The 21,616-nt window shown below is 43.1% G+C and overlaps 1 protein-coding gene across 1 annotated transcript in view; it reads left to right on the plus strand.

Annotated features, from left to right (window-relative positions):
• Positions 1 to 21,616, plus strand: part of slc35f1 (solute carrier family 35 member F1) — a 267,278-nt gene that overhangs the window by 221,073 nt on the left and 24,589 nt on the right. Inside the window, exons 6-7 of the mRNA XM_033021169.1 lie at positions 2,088 to 2,140; positions 8,643 to 8,797. Coding sequence (XP_032877060.1) covers positions 2,088 to 2,140; positions 8,643 to 8,797 — 208 coding nt within the window. The remainder of the gene's footprint in view (positions 1 to 2,087; positions 2,141 to 8,642; positions 8,798 to 21,616) is intronic.

Here is a 21,616-nt window from a genome sequence, read left to right on the forward strand (position 1 = left end):
CTTCTCTCTCCCCTACATGTTGGGTCTTGAGTGAAGATTTTTCCGCTAAACTGGTTGTTTCTTAACTGAGGCAAAATATTTTTTAAAACGCGTTCTACGACATCTTAAAATGTTGAACAACAGAGATTAAAATAAAATGATATTGTTTTATATAATGGATTATTTTATGTCTTTAATATACAATTTAATATACAATTGTAATTACTAGTTTAAAAAAAATTACAAATATTACATATTTGATAAATTATTGTCAACATTGGCCTGTACACTGGTAGTGGCCAGCTCCAGGTCAGAGGCACACTCTTTCACGGGGAGAGATAGTTAATGGCTCTTTATTAGATCAGGTCGCTGCGAATGGGTGGACACGGACAGCAGCAAGGCCAGGTCTATCAGGGCCCATTAAAAACAATGTAAGACCATTAAAAAGATATCTATATTTCTTCATTTAAATAAAATTGTTGAAGTACTTTCAAACAATAAAAAAATCTAAACCAACAATATGCCTATCAGGGCCGATGTTATCTATTGCCGGCTGTGATTTGTGCGGCCTCCTCTTCTCTCACAGTTTTCCCCCCGCTCCTCCCTGCAAACAGTCAGAAGAAGGGTTCAGACCCAAAATGTTAGTTATCGTTTTTTGCCGGAGATGTTGCCTGACTCGCTGAGTTGCTCCAGAATTTTATTTCTATCTTTGGTATAAACCAGCATCTGCAGTTCCTTGTTATTACTAAATTTATGGGTCTGTCCCACTTAGGCGACTTTTTAGGCGACTGCAGGAGAATAAGCAGTCGCCACATGTTCGCATGTGGTTGCCGGGGAGTCGCCTTCATGGTCGTGAGAAACTAGTCGCGGCCTCATTATGGTCACTGTGAATTTTTCAACATGTTGAAAAATTAGCGGCAACTAGAATGAAGCCGCCATGGAGAGCAGCGAAAATTCTCGTGCCGTTGGTGGGTCGCCAGGAGGTCCTAATGCGTTGCCAGGAGGTTGGAGGTTCTCGTAGGTTGTAGCCAGTGCTGACCGGTGAATTTCATTGGCTCATTGGGGAAAAAAAGGCAAGCAGTAGTTTTCAGAATCAAGGATAACCAACTGGTAATGTTAAATGTCTGCCGAACTTCACAGCGTGTACCTCTGGCTTCTTAAAAGTTGCCTCCACTCCTTCTCCCCCCTTCTCCCCCCTCTCCCCTCCTATTTTAAAGGACTTACCGTACACTGTGCTTTAGCTGTCTTTTTACAGCGCCAACCTTCTGTGTGTGTCTGTTTCACCTTGGCTTTGCACCGTGTGAATTCTTTAGACAGCGCTTCCCCCGCCTGCTGTAGCCCCCGCCTGCATAACGGGCTCATGAAAGAAGCGATGTGTTTGTGTGTGTGCGTTCAACTCAGTCGCCGTTCTAGTTGCCGTTTTTTCCGGCGACTGCCGGCAATTTGACAGTTGCTGGCAGTCCGCTGAGAAATCACCTAAGTGGGACAGGCCCACAAGAGGACTCATTATTTAAGTCCCTTTCTGCTTCTTCCCTCCCGTGAAAGCAGTTGGTTAGGTGTCTGGGCATAAGGTCTAACCTGGAGCTGGGCTTTAATTTGGGCTGCGCACATAAGCAATGAAAAATTTGATGACTAAATGCCACAATTCCCTTCAAAATCCAGGTCACCAAATCTGAAATAATTCATGGGCTAAAATTGGAAGACATGTTTTTATTTATTTAAGTTAATTTCCACCCTGTTTTTCTTTTGTGACCACCAGTTTTTGTCATTTCTGAAACTATATTCCAGGCTTATTTATCCGGAAATGATTGATAGGACATTACACAACATGCTTTAAACAAATATACCAATGTTGTTTATGAAAAATGTTTTGAAGCAATTCTACTATTTAGTGCATAGATGACTGTATCTAACCATTGTTGGATAACGTCAAGTGTATTTAATTGCCCCAAGTGCTAACGTTCAATATGATTAACTATGTACTGCTCATAGAACTATTTGTTGGATGTTTATGCAGCTGAATTACTCTTCTAGGGGCAGGTATGAGGCAAGTATCCTATTGACTGAAGTGCAAAATAAATGAATCATTTTAACTTTTTTTATTACAGGGCTATAATAGAACATAAGGAATTGTTAAAGGTACCATGGGATTGGCAGATAGGTGAGAATTTTACTTTTATCCTCTTTTCATTCATTTTTGATGGCTGGGCTTTTTAAAGTTTGTGAATAACAAGAAGGATTTATAGGTCAGAGGCTATAAGAAGAAGTGTACTCTGACCTTCAGCTCTCCTCTTGTCTTCCCCTGAAACAAAATAATGATACAAGTGTTTACTGTGACTGAAAGTAACATGTATAGAAGTTTTTAACAAAGAGCACAATTGCCTAGAAATTCAATTGAACTCACTTTGGTGTTTTTAAGATCTAGCTGTATTTAGTCCTAACGTCCAATTGGAACCCCCTTTTTTTATTTTAAAAAAAAAAGGCAAATTGGCCAACGTTCAGTTTAGAAGAGGTCTGGACAATTCCAGACAATTCCAGATGCAACTTCTGACCAGTTTAATTGATTGAAGGATGCAGCATGGAAACAATGGCCAACAAGTCCATCACTCACCCTGCAGGCAAATTACAGAGAATGATTAACGTACAAACCTATACATCTTTGTGATGTGGGAGGAAACCCACGCTATCACAGGGTGAACATGGATGGGGATTGAACCTGAGTCGCTGGCGCTGTGAGGCAGCAGGTCTACCAGCTGCACCAGTGGCATAAATAAATTGCAGAGTGAGTTCTTTAAAAAAAATGCCATTTATCAGGAGACACAGCTACGTTACAGCAAACCATTAAAATGGAACAAAGCACAGAGGTTTGTTCAATCACATGCTGCATTCAGTGCAGGTGGCCATACGCAGCAGAGTGTGAAGCATTTGATGCCTCCTCGGGCTTCTCCCAGCTGAATATTGGAGGATCAAGTTGGTATTAAGGATTGGAATTTACATTGGGAATTATATTTTGCAGGTTCCTTGGGAAAATTGTCTTTCTATTAAGGACTTGCGTCCTCGGCTTCCCTTGCCACTTAGCAAAAAGCTGAGGTGAATATTGGCCAGGGACATGACCAGGCTGCTGCTTTCCGCTGCTCCTTCAGGCTCTGCCTCCTGAATACTGGGCTCTGGGGATCCATGTTCGTCTTTGTCTGATTGTGGCTGCTGTCTTCATTACCACGTGGTGCTTGATACAAGATTGCTGTGCATCATGCAGCACATTGCAATGGAATTTACATTTCTGGTTGACTCCTCTGAAGAGCAGCCCAAGATTGCTTCAAGCAAAGAAATCTCATCTTGAGGAGATCAATGCTTTTCACTGCAGTCCTGGTAGTTGTATGGCTGTTCGGCTACTGCAGTTGGAGAGCTCACTGCTGCAAGGAGCCAACGGTGAAGCCTAGCCCTTGTCTATTAGGTTTATGTTTATTATTGTCAAGTGCACTGAGGTACGGTGAAAAGCTTTGTTTTGCATGCTGTCTAATCAGATCAGATAATTCTATAAAATAAATACAATTGAATCAAACTCGGGTACAATAGAGCAAAGAGGAAGATGCAGAGTGCAGAATAGAACGTCTCAGCATTATAGTACATCAGCTCCATGGACAAAGTCCAATGCGCGTAGTTGAGTGGAGGAAGATGTTTGGACTCTCTGCAGTCACTACATATTCAGATCTTCTGATGCCAGTACAGTCCCATTAAATAGAAAAGCAAAACACCTGTTCAATGTGCTCCTGGTTCAACTGAGACTATTCCATAAAGGTCATAGAGTGGAGCTTCCTACAGAATGAATGGAAGCGTGAATCTATGCAAGTGATGGCATGCCTGATGCTGGGCAAATATCAAGCATGTGTGAATAGCATATGGAAGTGCCCTGTTCTAATTTACAGGCTCAACAGAATTGATGCACTGAGGATGTTTCCCTGGTCTGAGGAGCCTAGAGCCATCGATTGCAATCTCAGATTAACGGGTGGGGTATTTAGAATTAATGAAGACATTTCTCCTGATCATAGAGTTGGGGGTTCTGTGGAATACTCTACGCAAAAGACCTGGGGAGGCTAAGTCATTGGTTTGGTACTAAATGGATGGTGCATGGATCATGTGTAGGCTTAGTTTATTTTGGCATTATGTTCAGCACAGACATTTTAGTCCATTCCTGTGTTGTACTTGTCTACATTATATGTGTAAATAGGGATCAGTAGATTTTCAGATATTAAGGGAATAATAGAAAATGAGGAGCTGAGTTTGAAGATGAGCCATGATCGTGAATGGTGGATCGAAGGTTTAGTTTAGCGTAATTTATTGTCACGTGTACTGAGGTACAGTGAAAGGTTTTTGTTGCATGCCAACCAGTTAGCAGAAAGACAATACGTGATTACTATCGATCCATTTGCAGTGTATAGATCCGTATTAAGGGAATAACGTTTAGTGCAAGGTAAAGCCGATCAAGTCCGATCAAGGATAATCTGAGGATCATCAAAGAGGTAGATAATTGTTCAGCATTGCCCATATTTAAATGTGTACAATGCCACCTTTGCATTAGTTTAGTTTAGTTTAGAGATACAGAGTGGAAACAGGCCCTTCGGCCCACCGAGTTCACGCCAACCAGCGATCCCCGCACATTAACACTATCCTACACACACTAGGGACAATTTACATTTATACCAAGCCAATTAACCTACAAACCTGTACGTCTTTGGAGTGTGGGAGGAAACCGAATATCTCAGAGAAAACACACACAGTCACGGGGAAAACGTACAAATTCCGTACAGACAGCACCCATAGTCGGGATCTAACCCAGGTCTCTGGCGCTATAAGGTGGCAACTCTACCGCTGCGCCACCGTGCATGCATTACTTAGAGGACAACGAATAAAGAACGAGTTTCTACTTGATGGAACAAATGTTGGGACAGATAAAGATCTTAATGAGGGCATTGCGTTAGAGATAAAAAATAAGCCAGTAATTCAATAAATTATCACTTACTAAACAATAAACTGAATTAAATATTGCTCCGTGAACATTGGAACATGTAATACTGAAGAAACGATCCAATCTTAGGCTTTTATCGTAATTTCCTTTTACATTTCCCAGTGTGTTTCACAGGAGTCTTATCAAAATTTGTTAAAGGATAAGACGATTTTAAAGAATATTTCGACAAATGACAATATTTTGACTGCTCACTTGCAGAATACATATAAATATGAACGCAGAGTTCAACATACACCTCCAACTATATTCCACATTTATCACTTGCAACTGAGGATTAATTACAACTGTTTTCTTTCATAAAGAGGATTTACTATTAATAATTTAGTCTAATTTCCACTTCTGGCCTAAACAACAATATCATTGTTTATGTCCTTGCAAGGCATTTCCAAGATGCTAATTGAGGTTATTATTGTCAATGTGCTAAGATCTGTTGGTGGTTGATTATAAGGACATAAGTAATAGGAGCAGAATTAGGCCATTCAACCCATCGTCTCATTCAGTCATGGCTGATCTATCTCTTCCTCCAAACCCCATTATCCTGCCTTCTCCCCATAACCCCTGACACCAGTACTAATCAAGAATCTATCTATCTCAGCCTTAAAACATATCCATTGACTTAGCCTTCTGTGGCCAAGAATTCCACACATTCTCACCCTCTGACTAAAGAAATTCCTCCTCACCTCCTTCCTAAAGGAACGTCCTTTAATTCTGAGGCTATGACCTCTGGTCCTAGACTCTCCCACTAGTGGAAACATCCTCTCCACATCCATTCAATCCAAGCCTTTCACTATTCGGTAAGTTTCAATAAGGACTCCCTTTATCCGAAACTCCAGCGAGCGTAGGCCCTGTGCTGTCAAACGCTCATCATATGTTAACCCACTCATTCCTGGGATCATTCTTGCAAACCTCCTCTGGAGCCTCTCCAGAGCCAGTGTAATTTTTATGCAGTGTATTTTTTAAAATTTTTATAGTTGTGACAAAAAAATATATAATTTTGCATTTCTTTTAAATATATACATGAAAAATGACACACAACTGGTGCGTTATCAATGCACTTGAGCAGCATTAGTAAATTAAACTCATGCTTGGGGCTTGGCAGTGCATCGGATTCTACCACATTACCACATCATTAAGGTGACTCGATAGTTAATAGAAAATTATACCTAGTGGCCATCCAATATAACATCTGTTTTCATCAATTCCACAAGTCAAACCTATGTAAGTACACCTCAGTTTGACATTGAATTTATTATTTTGTGCAAAAAACATATGAATTACTTTGCTCTCTCTTACCTTATAGAAACGTACAAAATTCTTAAGGGGTTGGAGAGGCTAGATGCAGGAAGATTGTTCCCGATGTTGGGGAAGTCCAGACCAAGGGGTCACAGTTTAAGGATAAAGGGGAAATCTTTTAGGACCGAGATGAGGAAAACTTTTATCACACAGAGAGTGGTGAATCTGTGGAATTCTCTCCCGCAGAAGGTAGTTGAGGCCAGTTCATTGGCTATATTTAAGAGGGAGTTAGATGTGGCCCTTGTGGCTAAAGGGATCAGGGGGTATGGAGAGAAGGCAGGTACAGGATACTGAGTTGAATGATCAGCCATGATCATATTGAATGGCGGTGCAGGCTCGAAGGGCCGAATGGCCTACTCCTGCACCTATTTTCTATGTTTCTATTGCCAAGAAAATGTTGTGCCTGGGTACTTATGAGCTGATGGATGAACCCTGGGGATTAGAGAGGAGTAAGCAGTACCCTTGCACTTTAATATACTGTGCTCAGAATGGCAGCAAGCAAGATCATTCCATAATTGCATGCAAAGTACATTTCCAATATCGACTATGTTGTCAGGCGGAAACATCCATTGCAAACCAGCTGGGTTGGTGGGAAACACAATAAGATAGTCACTTCATGCAGTTCACATGATTATCCAGGATATCTGATCTAAAGTCATTTGGCAAATATTTGGATCAGCTCAGCTCCTAATGGTCCTGCTGCTTGTTGTGCCTGGGCATTCCTGAGGTTTGGTCCTGAAACATCAGTCAGCCCAAAATAGACTAATAAGAAGTGCTAAGGAGGGCTGACGGATCCCTGGAACATACCAGTGTTAGATGAGTCGATGGTGCTGGAAATAGAGTAGCTTAGTTTAGTTTATTGTCACTTTTCATAACAAGAGGATTTCAGTATAGGAGTAAAGAGGTTCTTCTGCTGTTGTATAGGGCTCTGGTGATAAGGGGAGGTCATTTAGGACTGAGGTGAGAAACAACTTTTTCACCCAGAGAGTTGTGAATTTATGGAATTCCCTGCCACAGAGGGCAGTGGAGGCCAAGTCACTAGATGGATTTAAGAGAGAGTTAGATAGAGCTCGAGGGGCTAGTGGAGTCAAGGGATATGGGGAGAAGGCAGGCACGGGTTATTGATAGGGGACGATCAGCCATGATCACAATGAAGGGCTGAATCCTGCACCTATTTTCTATGTTTCTAGTACAGAGGTGCAGTGAAAAGCTTTTTTGTTGAGTCCTATCCAGGCGGCGAAAAGACTATACACGATTACAATCAAACCATCCTCAGTGTACATATACAGGATGAAGGCAATAACGTTTGGTGTAAGGTAAAATCCAATTTAAAGATAGTCTGAATGAGGTAGATGGCACAAGACACTGTTCAATATAGAAGTAATAGTTTGAGTTTGTAACAAATGTTTCTTTCTTTATAACCTAGATTATTAAATTAGAAATGGAACTGATGTGTGCCCATTCTCTCTCTGGTCCGGAATGAGGCCACTTCTATCTATGAACTATCAGATTTGGTTGAATGCAAAGTCATGTCAAAAAACTGAAAACCCATTGCATCACTTCCTTCAAAAAGTTTAGATATTAGAAAAACGTGTTATCAATATAATGAGGGCATACTTCCTACCTAAAAAATGTCTTAAGGTTTTTAGAGAATGCTTGTTGTCTTTTCATGTATTAAAAATACAGGAATCACTCAGACAAGTAATTTTTCATCCTGTTCATCAAATGGATTCTCATTGTTGGCCAAACGAGCCAAAAAAATAGACCACATTAAAAATATTGAGGCTCATGAAGACTTCAATTAAGAACATTTTCATTTCAGATTATAACTACAGTAAAATCATTTACTTTCAGATTTCTTTTAAAGTCCTTTCACCCCATGACAGCGCTATTTTCCATTTCCCTTTAAAATTCTTGAAACCCATAACTGATATACAGATATCTTAGAAGCATTTGTCACAACTAAAAGTGAGCTTTTATACAAAAGAATAAATCTGCACATTGATCCTATATTATTTGTTCCCAAGTAAATAGGTAAGCAAATGGCATGTTTGCACGTCTTTTGGAGATCCGGGAGAAAATCCACGCAGTCACAAACTCCACACAGTCTGCACCCCTAGTCAGGTTCGAGCCCAGGTCTCTGGCACTGTGAGACAGCACTCTGCTGCTGTGCAATGCTTGTGTTGTTTTGTTGACAATCATTCCTATAGGAACCACTGACTGAGCAGCGTGATAGTGAGTCGTTGACAATTTTTGCTGGTTTCAAAGCTTTTGAAGTGAAACAATTTGCATTTCTATTTTTAATTTGAAAAAGAAATAATATCTTTCTTGCTCTCTTTTCCAGGGCTGCTGTATGTTGGCTTCAGTGCCTGTATGTTTGGTCTGTACAGCTTCATGCCTATCGTCATTAAAAGAAGCAGTGCCACTGCTGTCAACCTCTCCCTATTAACAGCAGATATTTACAGTCTGTTTTGTGGGTTGTTCCTTTTCCACTACAAGGTAAGTAAATTAAATTTAATAGAGCTGTAATATTTTGGGGGGCATCAGAGATTAACCTGAACTTTTACTGGGAAAAGGTAAGTGAATTATGTGCCTGATGGCTTGGCTGCAGATACAACAGAAAGATTATTTTTCAGATCAAAATTAAAATAACATGTTGGTATTCTGTCAAGTTTGTTTCACTAGAAATTGCATCGGATTCCATTGTCTGTAAGATAATTTACTGTGTTGTTGAAATGCAGAAATGTAATTTAATGCCTTGCCATTCCTGATGGAATTAGTATTCGGAAGCTTGCTAATTGACTGTGTATACCCAAACACTGAGTAATAAATTTATGCTGTAGGATCTACGCTCGGCTAAGGGATAACACGATTAGCTTCACCATTCCCAATTTACAAAGAACTAGAATGATCAACTACTTTCCTGCTTCAAAATGCTCTCCAGTGACTTCTGAAAATTACCCACCTGCGATACAACTGAGGAGAATCAGCTGAGCATATTGGAAAGAAATTTGCCGTGTTAGCAAATGCTAATTGTTCATAGACATCTTCTGCTAGGTGTTCTCTCCCATGAACATTTATTTCCATTAAATTCAATGGAACTGAGTATCTGGAAATGTATTCAATAATTGGCGAAAATGTTTGCCTGTTTTTAATTCCAGGGATCAATGAAGAGGTTGGCACCTTATGTCCTATGCTCATGCTCTTTGTAAGACAGTTGGAAGGTTATTGGAGAGGAGTCTTCAGGAGAGGATTTACTTCCATTTGGATGAGAATGGTTTAGTTAGGGACAGTCAGCATGACTTTGTACACATCAGGTTATGTCTTACTAACTTGATCACGTTTATTGTGGAGGTGACGAAGGTGATTGTTGGTGAGGCAGTGAATGTGGTCTACATAGATTTTAGTAGGGTATTCGATAAAAGTCCCACATGGTAGGCTGATCCAGAAGATTATAATGTACAGGATTAACAGTGACTTAGATCGTATAGGTTCAGAACTGGCTGACTATAGAAGACAGTAAGAGTTGTGGCGGAAGGATGATATTCAGGCTGGAGATCCGTGACCAGTGGAGTTCTGCAGGTATCTGTGCTGGGACCTCAGCTGTAAGTGATATATGTACATGATTTGGACGTGGACGGGTTGGTTAGTAAGTTTGTAGATAGCGACAAGATTGCTGGGGTCACGGACTGTGAGGAAGGCTGTCCAGTTATTCAGCAGGATACAGATCAGCTACAGAAATGTGTGGAGAAAAAAACAGATGGAGTTTAATCCAAGCAAGTGTGAGGTGTTGCACTTTGGGAGGTTGAATATAAGGGGAGAATCAGGCACGTGCTGTGTGTAATTACTCAGGGTAGGCACTGGGCAGTCAGTCGACCTTTAAAAATCGTGAAAATCCACACATGCACAGAAAATTATAAAACCGCGCATGCGCAGATCGGTCCTGTAGGCAGTCAGTCGGTTTTTAAAAAATCTTTAAAAAACACGCATGTGCAGATTGGTCTCCTCTGCCGTGGGCATGCGCAGCACCTTGTGCACAGTCCACGGTGCAAAGGCAGGATTTCAGCTGCCTTTATTGCCCGTTGTAAGTGAAGGAGCGTCCGCAGCACGTGAGTCGAACATAGTTACGCGTATTGCATGTACTGCGGATAAAAGGCACGGGAGAATTATGACTACTTAAGATCGATTATTAAAATAATAACCATTTAATATTAAATACTGAATTCAGTAAATGAATTGGAAATCTTAACTATTTATATTTAATAATTACAGTTTTATAAATGTAGTCATGGTAGGCACTGCCTACCTTGCCAACCCTGATGCTACATACCTGGGGAGAATATATACAATTTATGGCCTGACCCTTAATGGCATTCATGCACAGGGGGATCCTGGGGTCTAAGTGCATAACTCGCTGAAAATGTCAACTCACCATGTAGAGTGGTAAAGCAGGCATATGGTATGCTTGCCTTCATAGGTTGGGGCATTGAGTATACAAGTCAGGAAGTCATGAAGGTAGACACAAACTGCTGGAGTAACTCAGCGGGACAAGCAGCATCTCTGGAGAGTAGGAATGGGTGACGTTTCACGTTGAGACCCTTCTTGAGTCTGAAGAAGAGTGTCGACCTGCAACGTCACCCATTCCTTTTCTCCAGAGATGCTGCCTGTCCCGTTGAGTTACTCCAGCAGTTTGTGTCTACCTTCGATTTAAACCAGCATCTATAGTTTTTTCCTACTAAGGAAGTCATGATACAGCTTGATAGGACGTTGGTTAAGCTGCATTTGGAATATGTCATGCTTTTCTGTTCATCCCATTACAGGAAGGATGTAGAAGCTTTGGAATGGGTGCAGAGGAGGTTTACCAGAATCTCAACTGGATTAAGGGGTATTACCAACAGGGAGAGAGGTTGGACAGATTTGGATCATTTTCTTTAAAATACTAAAGATTGCGGGAAGACCTGATAGAAATATATAATTATGACAGACGTAGACAGTCAACACCTTTCTCCCAGAATGGAATAATCAAATACTAGAGGGCATAGGTTGAAGTTGAGAGGGGCAAAGTTTAAAGGAGCTGTGCGGGACAAAGTTTTTTACACAAAGGGTGGTGAATGCCTGGAGTAAGCTGCCGGGCTGTTGGTTGAGGCAGTTACAATAGTGTCATTTAAGAAACTTTTAGATGGGCAGATACAGATGTCATGATATAGATGTACAGAGAAAAGCGGAATATGGATTATGTGCAGGCAGATAAGAGTTGTTCTTGACATCATGTTTCAGGTACCCACGACTCTCAGTGTAAAGAGAAGTTGCCCCGCACATCATATCATATCTATATACTTTTAAAACTGTGTGTGCATGCGTGTGTGTGTGTGTGGTTGTGTGTAATTTTGCCTTTGAAACGTATCTCCGCGAAAACCAGACGAAAAAACGGGGACATTTTTACACATTTCAGTAGCGATTTACCTTATGATTTTAGAAATCCCCTCATCTGTACATTTGGTCCATTATTTCCTGAAATTTTCACCAAAATTGTTCACCAAACAGACTGTTTTTTTCAAATATCGCCGCTGGCCAGCTGCTGACGTCACAATGCCTTTGTTCCTCGCGACCAGCTGCACAGATTTTCAATGCGCAACCAGGTACGCTCCCCGCTTCCTTAATCCTCTCCCCTCTCCTCCTCCTCTTTCCCCCATCTCTTTCCCCACGACAACTCATACCCCCTTCCCCCCCGCTGTTCTTCAAAAGGCGCAGAAAGAATGAGAAAGTTCTTCAGATCCCGAGGTCACGGCACTCACCCGCTGAAGAGCTTTCTCCTCTTGTGAAGCTTGTGAAGTCACGCCCCTCCCCTGCCAGCTCACTCCAGCTGCGGGTTTCCAGAGAGTCAGGTCGGTTCTATCTCTCTCCGGTTTTCGTAGCCCACTCACTCGCCCGGCTCCACTACACCTCCCCCCCCCCCTTCTCTTCTCACCTACTCCCCTCTCCTCTGTCGCTCTCACCCCTCTCCTCTCTACCCGTCACAGGGGATGACCTCCTCTCCGTCTCCCCGGCCCGATCGACTGTAACGCTGATCGTCAGCAGCTCGCTATAGGATCTTTGGTCCTCAGATCGCTCTGGGCCTTGCTTGGGCCCCCTGCTAGCTGCTGCCCCGCCTCACCCACTACTCTCTCCCCCCCCTCTCTCCCCCCCATGAGCCCCAGCCCATGGTGAACGTTCCATTGTGTGATGTCACAATGCCCAATGCTCAAAGGCATTCTTGCCATAGAGGGAGTACAGAGAAGGTTCACCAGACTGATTCCTGAGATGTCAGGACTTTCATATGAAGAAAGACTGGATAGACTCGGCTTGTACTCGCTAGATTTTAGAAGATTGAGGGGGGATCTTATAGAAACCGATGTTGGGGAAGTCCAGAACAAGGGGTCACAGTTTAAGGATAAGGGGAAAATCTTCTAGGACCGAGATGAGAAAAACATTTTTCACACAGAGAGTGGTGAATCTCTGGAATTCACTGCCACAGAAGGTAGTTGAGGCCTGTTCATTGGCTATATTTAAGAGGGAGTTAGATGTGGGCCTTGTGGCTAAAGGGATCAGGGGGTGTGGAGAGAAGGCAGGTACAAGATACTGAGTTGGATGATCAGCCATGATCATATTGACTGGAGGTGCAGGCTCGAAGGGCCGAATGGCCGACTCCTGCACCTAATTTCTATGTTTCTAAGTTTCCCTCTTCTCACCCCTCTCCCTCTCCCACCCATCCCTCTCTCCCCCACCCCCCTTTACTCTCTACCCTATCCCCTTCCCACTCTCCCCCCGCCCCCTTCCCCCTACCCCTCTGTCCCTCTTCCACCACTCCCCCTACCCCTCCCTCCCCACTCTTCCACTTCTCTCCCTCACCCCACCCCTTTCCCTCCCCCACCCCTCTCTCTCCCCCTCCCTCCCCTCTCCCCTTCCCCCTACCCCTCTGACCCTCCCCACTCTTCCACCTCTCCCCCCTCCCACTATCCCTCCCCACTCTTTCCCCCCTCTCCCCCCACATCTCTCCCCCTCCCTCCACACTCTACCCCCTCCCTCCACACTCTTACCCCTCCCTCCTCCTCTCCGTCCCCATCCCTCCCCCCCACATCTCTCTCCCCTCCCCATCCCTCTCTCCTCCCTCTCTTTCACTTCACTTCTCTCGCCCCTTCCCCCTCCACTCTCCCTCCCCACTCTTTCCCCTCTCTCCACCAACCCCTCTCCCCTTCCCTCCCCTCCCTCCCCATCCCCCCCCCCCTCACCCACATCTCTCTCCCCATCCCCCTCTCTCACCCCCTACCCCGCTCTCCTTTCCCTCCCAAATCTGTCCCGTTTCATCCTCCTCTCCCCTCCCTCCCCTCTTCTCATCCCCCCTCCCCCCACCTGTGTGTTTGGGGGGTGGTTAATGTGAGTGTGATGCCTCAGCCCCCCCCCCCCGCAAACGCCGTTGGGGAAACAGACCCAACGGGTCTGCACTTGGTCTAGTAACTTATACAACTCTGATCTTAAATGTTTGCTTGTGGGGATGTTTGCTTGTACATTTTCTTTGATTCACATCTCCTTGAAAACCCTACGCGGTAACGGTGACATCGTTACATATTCCAGTAGAGATTTACATTGTGATTTCAAAAATCCTCTCATCTGTAAATTTGATTCAGTAATCTGACATATTTAATAAATCTAACGAGTTGGGTGACGTCACAATGGCTCCTCTCGCTCACAGGAGCCCTTCCAGCACAGCAGCCCTGACCCCCCCCCCCCCCCCCCCCCCCTCCGGGGTCTGGATTAAAGCGAGTCATTAATGTTAACCCCCCCCCCCCCCTTCCCACCCCCCGACTGACAGTTAATTTTTCGCCTCCCAACTCGCTGTCGACTAGCACTCGCCCGGCCGTCCGCAGCGCAGCACCCAGCCCCGCCCACAGCCCAGCCGCTGAACATGAAGTATGCTCGTGCTGTGGCTCGGGTTCAAGAACATGGCGGCGGCCGTTATCGTCGCGCGGGCGTGGGGCAGCGCGATGGGAAGGTGGCCCTCTGGGAGATGCCATCTATGGAGACCTGCAATTCCTGCGTTGATCGCAGGGACATGGGGAATCGTGACGCCTTTTGTGGCGATCTATGGCCCTCATGGGGGACGACCCCTTCTCCATCTCTCCCTCCCGATCGTCTGTCACGCAGGTTGGTGTGCTTCCCATCGCGGAAGCCACGATCGGCCGGCCCTATGCTGCTTTTGACCGTCCGCCCGCTCGCAGCAGTAGGGCCACCCGCTCAAAAGACGCCGCAAATTTGAAAGCCCAGCCCCAAAAGGCAGCGGACACCCGGAAACCCCAGCTCCAAAAGGCAGCTATGTCCCCTGCCTCTATGCCCCTCTCTATGCCTCTGTGTCCCTCTCTGTGTCCCTCTCCGTGCCTCTGTGTCCCTCTCCGTGCCTCCGTGTCCCTCTCCGTGCCTCCGTGTCCCTCTCCGTGCCTCTGTGTCCGTCTCTGTGCCTATATGTCCCTCTCTGTGCCTCTGTGTCCCTCTGTGTACTTATCTGTGCCCCTGTGTCCTTCTCTGTGCCTCTGTGTCCCTCTCTCTCTATCCCCCTCCCTCTCTAGCCGTGCCTGCGAGTTGGGGGCTATGCGTGTGGATACGGCAGGGCATGGGGTAAAAGGAGTGAATTAATAATATTAATATAATATCAATAGAGGTGGTTAGTGTGTGTGTGAGAGAGATTGGTTAGTGTGTGTGTGATGCCACAGGCCGCCCCTCCCCTCGCAATTGCGCATTGAGGGGACGGGACCCAACGGGTCCCAATTGGTCTAGTCTCCTTTAAACTTTGCCCTCTAAAGCTATGCTCTTTAATCTTTGCCATTTACACCCTGGAAAAAATGTTCTGACTGTCTACCTTATCTATGCCTTTCATAATTTTATATAATTATATTTTATCTCCGCTCAACTTCTGATGTTCCAGTGAAAACAAGCCAAGTTTGTCCAATCTCTCCTTATAGCTAGTCCCCTCTAAACCAGGTAGCATTCTAGTAAACCTCTTCTGTACTCTCACCAAAACATGAACATCCTTACTGCAATGGGATGTCCAGAACTGCGCACAATACCCCAAATGCGGTCTAACCTAAGTCCTGATTCTTATACTCAATATTGCAACCTATGAAGGTAAGCATTTCATATACTTTTCTTCTGCACTCTAAACTCTTAGTTTAAAAATATTTACGAAAGATGCCTATCAGTGAATCATTTATCTACTTTTCCAGTGTCTAAAGAATGACAAATAGATTAAAACCAGATTCATATCTGTTGTATAAATTTTGGACATTAATAGAATATTTGTAGAGCCTATCAGGAATATGATGTTTCCGGTTATTTTACTGCCACTGTCCGCTGCTTCTGAAGAGGGGTTTTGCTTGGTTCTGATATTATAAATAGTTCAAGAAATCTCATGTTGAGGTTTTTCTCTAGTTAATCCTGTAAAATGTTAACAAAATTGGGTTCAAAATTCACCAATTAAATTTTATTCCGTGCTGTGGTACATTTGGCCATCTACAACCTTAACAGATGGTGCCAATAAACATTGGGAATCACAGATGCCTTACCTTGTGCAGTAATGCAATCAGTAGATGCCCTTTGTGTCTCATGTGTGTATATATTTATATCATGGTATATGGACACATTTATCTGTTTTGTAGTAAATGCCTACTATTTTCTGTGTGCTTAAGCAAAGCAAGAATTTCATTGTCCTATACAGGGACACATGACAATAAACTAACTTGAACTTGAACTTGAACTTTGACAAAGGTAGGAAAGTAATTAGCTAGAAACCCTGCCTCGGATTGCTAACCTCTGACTCCAGTTGACTTCAGGTGAGGAGGATCAGATTTCTTTCAACTATGATGAATTCCTTTACAGAGTAGACAGTGAGCAATTGCTGTCAAGGTTTACCTGTGTACAAGATTATGAGAGCAGGATATCAAGCAACCTCTGTCAGAGTTGCACACCCATCAGAATTGAGAAGAGCAAATTTGAAGAACAACATTTCATAGAAACATAGAAACATAGAAATTAGGTGCAGGAGTAGGCCATTCGGACCTTCGAGCCTGCACCGCCATTCAATATGATCATGGCTGATCATCCAACTCAGTATCCCGTACCTGCCTTCACTCCATACCCCCTGATCCCTTTAGCCACAAGGGCCACATCTAACTCCCTCTTAAATATAGCTAATGAACTGGCCTCAACTACCTTCTGTGGCAGAGAATTCCAGAGATTCACCATTCTCTGTGTGAAAATTTTTTCCTCATCTCGGTCCTAAAAGATTTCCCCCTTATCCTTAAACTGTGACCCCTTGTTCTGGACTTCCCCAACATCGGGAACAATCTTTCTGCATCTAGCCTCTCCAACCCCTTAAGAATTTTGTAGGTTTCAATAAGATCCCCCCTCAATCTGCTAAATTCTAGCGAGTACAAGCCGAGTCTATCCAGTCTTTCTTCATATGAAAGTCCTGACATCCCAGAAATCAGTCTGGTGAACCTTCTCTGTACTCCCTCTATGGCAAGAATGTCTTTCCTCAGATTAGGAGACCAAAACTGTACGCAATACTCTAGGTGTGGTCTTACCAAGACCCGGTACAACTGCAGTAGAACCTCCCTGCTCCTATACTCAAATCCTTTTGCTATGAATGCTAACATACCATTCGCTTTCTTCACTGCCTGCTGCACCTGCATGCCTACTTTTAATGACTGGTGTACCATGACACCCAGGTCTTGTTGCATCTCCCCTTTTCCTAATCGGCCACCATTCAGATAATAGTCTGCTTTCCTGTTTTTGCTACCAAAGTGGATAACCTCACATTTATCCACATTATACTGCATCTGCCATGCATTTGCCCACTCTCCCAGCCTATCCATCACCTTGCAGCCTCCTAGCATCCTCCTCACAGCTAACACTGCCCCCCAGCTTCGTGTCATCCGCAAACTTGGAGATGTTGCATTCAATTCCATCGTCCAAATCATTAATATATATTGTAAATAGCTGGGGTCCCAGCACTGAGCCTTGCGGTACCCCACTAGTCACTTCCTGCCATTGTGAAAAGGACCTGTTTACTCCTACTCTTTGCTTCCTGTCTGCCAGCCAGTTCTCTATCCACATCAATACTGAACCCCCAATACCGTGTGCTTTAAGTTTGCATACTAATCTCTTATGTGGGACCTTGTTGAAAGCCTTCTGAAAGTCGAGATATAATACATCCACTGGCTCTCCCTTATCCACTCTACTAGTTACATCCTCGAAAAATTCTATAAGATTTGTCAGACATGATTTACCTTTCATAAATCCATGCTGACTTTGTCCAATGATTTCACCACTTTCCAAATGTGCTGCTATCCCATCTTTAATAACTGATTCTAGCAGTTTCCCCACTACCGATGTTAGACTAACTGGTCTGTAATTCCCCGTTTTCTCTCTCGCTCCCTTTTTAAAAAGTGGGGTTACATTAGCTACCCTCCAATCCTAAGGAACTACTCCAGAATCTAAAGAGTTTTGAAAAATTATCACTAATGCATCCACTATTTCTGGGGCTACTTCTTTAAGAACTCTGGGGTGCAGCCTATCTGGCCCTGGGGATTTATCGGTCTTTAATCCATTCAATTTACCTAACACCGCTTCCCGGCTAACCTGGCTTTCACTCAGTTCCTCCATCTCATTTGACCCCCGGTCCCCTGCTATTTCCGGCAGATTATTTATGTCTTCCTTAGTGAAGACAGAACCAAAGTAGTTATTCAATTGGTCTGCCATGTCCTTGTTCCCCATGATCAATTCACCTGTTTCTGACTGCAAGGAACCTATATTTGTTTTAACTAATCTTTTTCTCTTCACATATCTATAAAAACTTTTGCAGTCAGTTTTTATGTTCCCTGCCAGTTTTCTTTCATAATCTATTTTTCCTTTCCTAATTAAGCCCTTTGTCCTCCTCTGCTGGACTCTGAATTTCTCCCAGTCCTCTGGTAGGCTGCTTTTTCTGGCTAATTTGTATGCTTCATCTTTTGTTTTGATACTATCCCTGATTTCCCTTGTTATCCACAGATGCACTACCTTCCCTGATTTATTATTTTGCCAAACTGGGATGAACAATTGTTGTAGTTCATCCATGCAGTCTTTAAATGCCTTCCATTGCATATCCACCGTCAACCCTTTAAGAACCAATTGCCAGTCTATCTTGGCCAATTCACGTCTCATATCCTACTTGGGTAACTTACAACTCAATGGTATGAATATTGAATTGTCCAATTTCAGATAACCCACACCCCTGCATGCACACTCACCTGTCCATCTAGTTTTCTTCTCCTTTTGTTCATCCCCTCCAATCTCCTACACCCACCTCACCTGCTTCCATCTGTACCTAAGGGCCTGTCCCACTTGGCGATTTTGCCGGCATCATATCAGTGTCACCAAAAGAATTTGAACATTTCAAAATCCAGCAGCGCAAAAAAAAATGTTGCGACACTTCCGCGTCATACGTCATCACACCGCATCACGCCGCGTATTTTTCAGTGACCTGATACGTCAGTCAATGATGCTGGCAGTCGCCGAAAAAATCGGCAAGTGGGACAGACCCTTAACCCTCCCCATCTGCTTCCACCTACCTCTTGTATCCCATCCGCCTACATACTGCTTTATACCGGCAATCATTCCTGCTGCCTCTGAGACCTGATGCAGGGTGTAAACACAAACATTGACATACACCTGTTGCCTCCACAGATGTTGCTTGACCCATTGAGTTCTTCCAGTGTTAAATTGTTGTTGTAGATTCCAGCCTCTGCAGTTATGTCTTCATGTAATTATGTTAAACACCCTAAAAAAATCTCACAGATATCCTTCCACATTTTATAGTTTTATGGAATGCAAAATAAAGAAAAATAACAAATGAAAGTGAAATATAAAAAGACAAGAGAAGCCAGATAGGTTGTTCAGTAGTTGTAATGACTTAATATGCCATTTAAACTGTCAGCAATATCTCACTGAACAAGACGTAATTTTTTGAGAATTTTTACAAGAATAGTTTGTAAAAACCTTACCTTTTCAAATATTTGATCGGAGGACTACAACAGTGCAATTGATTGAAAGATACAACTTGGAAACAGGTCCTTTTGATCACCATGTCCATTCTGGTCATTAACCACCTGTTCACATTAGTTAGAGTCATAGAGTGATACAATATGGAAACAGGCCCTTTGACCCAACATGCCCACACCGGCCAACATGTCCCAGTTACACTAGCCGCACCTGCCTGCGTATGGTCCATATCCCTCCAAACTTTTCCTATCCATGTATCTATCTAACTGTTTCTTAAACATTGGGATAGTCCCAGCCTCATCTACCTCCTCTGGCAGATTGTTCTATACACCCACCACCCTTTGTATGAAAAGGTTCCCCATCAGATTCCTATTAAATCTTTTCCCCTTCACCTTGAACCTACGTCCACTGGTCCTCGATTTCCCCTACTCTGGGCAAGAGATTCTGTGCATCCACCCGATTTATTCCTCTCATGATCTTGCACACCTCTATAAGATCACCGCTCATCCTCCTACTCTCCATGGAATAGAGACCCAGCCTATTCAACCTCCCTAAAGCTCAGACCCTCTAGTCCTGGCAACATCCTTGTAAATCTTCTCTGAACCCTTTCAAGCTTGATGATATCGTTCCTATAACACGGTGCCCAGAACTGAACACAATACTCTAAATGCGGTCTCACCAACGTCTTATACAACTGCAACTCCACTGCGACCTCCCAACCTAGTTCTAAATTATCCCACTGGTGTATCCATTCCCTACACTCTAGGGGTAATTTACAGTGGCCAGTTAACCTACAAACCCTCACATCTCCGGGACGTGGGAGAAAACTGGAGGAAACCCACGCATTGGCAGGAAGAATATGCAAACTCTAATCAGCAGCACCCAAGGTCAGTATCAAACCTGTGTCTCTAGCATTGTGAGGCAGCTGTTCTATCTACACCTTTGTCTACCTACTTTACATTAGTAATAATTTGAATGGCAGGAATCCTAACAAATCTGGGATTTGTTGGCAAGAGTGGAAAAATTCCTAAACTTCTACTATTTAATTGCTATATATACTACACGTAAACCCATCATGACAAGTATCTTGCAACAGGAATTTTCATATTAGTCTTAGGAGTACAGTGGGCAGTGTTGTACATTCTTTGTCCAAGTGGACTGTCAAGTGACCAAGCAGCAGCACACCATTATCACTGAAATGACTCTGACCAAGATGCATCCCGTCAGTTTATGGATATCCTTCCCCATTACAATTCCACCAGCATTACAGTGAAACGTTAGATGCAGAGCAATATGTTCATCTTTTGGAGTTTCTATTCAGCAGATATTTCCTATGGGCGAATGTTGAAAAGCAGCTTTCTGATGAAAAGTCATTACTGTTCCTTGAGCACTCAGAAGCAAAAACATACTTGTGTGAATAGAATATTAAGTAACCAAGTAACATCGTGCTGAGCTTCTTTCCAGTCTGTCACAGATAACAAGTTTCTTGGGTTGTGCTTATTTCAATAAATGAGAGAGACTTATGATCACGTAATCATTCTTAAACTAAAATTCAGTCATGTTGAAGAGGTACTGCTCTCCCATCAAAAATAATTTATTCATCTCTTGCACAAATAATCATAAATTTATCTTGTGAACGTATTATGAGCCTGTGATCAGAATGCCTATTTAATTTCAGCAATTATTTTTCACACATAGCAACTAATGATCAATATATTTTCTGAAAAGATATCCGTCGCATGCAGCAGCATTATTATTAATTCCATATATTGAGTCATAAATCCTAAATAGTAAAAGCCTAGCACATTTTGAAAGCCATTTTTTTCAGATTGAAATAAAATGGTTCCAAGACATTGATGAAATTTGGAGAAAAAAACGACTTTCAATTCAGTAACTTTTTGTGATGTAATAAAAGCACAGCGTATCATTGGCAAGTTACACATAGTTTCTCAAATAACAGCATCCTGATTTTTGGCTCATCCTGAAGAGTGCCATCACCAGTCCAGACAGTATTCCTGGACGAGACAAGTTGGTCTGATCTGTCAAGATTCTGATAAGTGTAACATTTTCAAACATTCTCTACACATCCCAATGGATTGTTATAGAATGTGTTGTTGGCTTCTCGAGGTCCTGATTCATATTTTACTCCCAAATAACAATCTGCTGCAGCAAATGCAGCAAGATAAAATAAAACAATTATCTTTGAAATGTCAGAAGAATAAAAGTATATTTTAGTGAAACAAATGGATG

The sequence above is a fragment of the Amblyraja radiata genome, chromosome 5 (genome assembly GCF_010909765.2).
Source record: "Amblyraja radiata isolate CabotCenter1 chromosome 5, sAmbRad1.1.pri, whole genome shotgun sequence".
Classification (NCBI taxonomy): Eukaryota; Metazoa; Chordata; class Chondrichthyes; order Rajiformes; family Rajidae; genus Amblyraja; species Amblyraja radiata.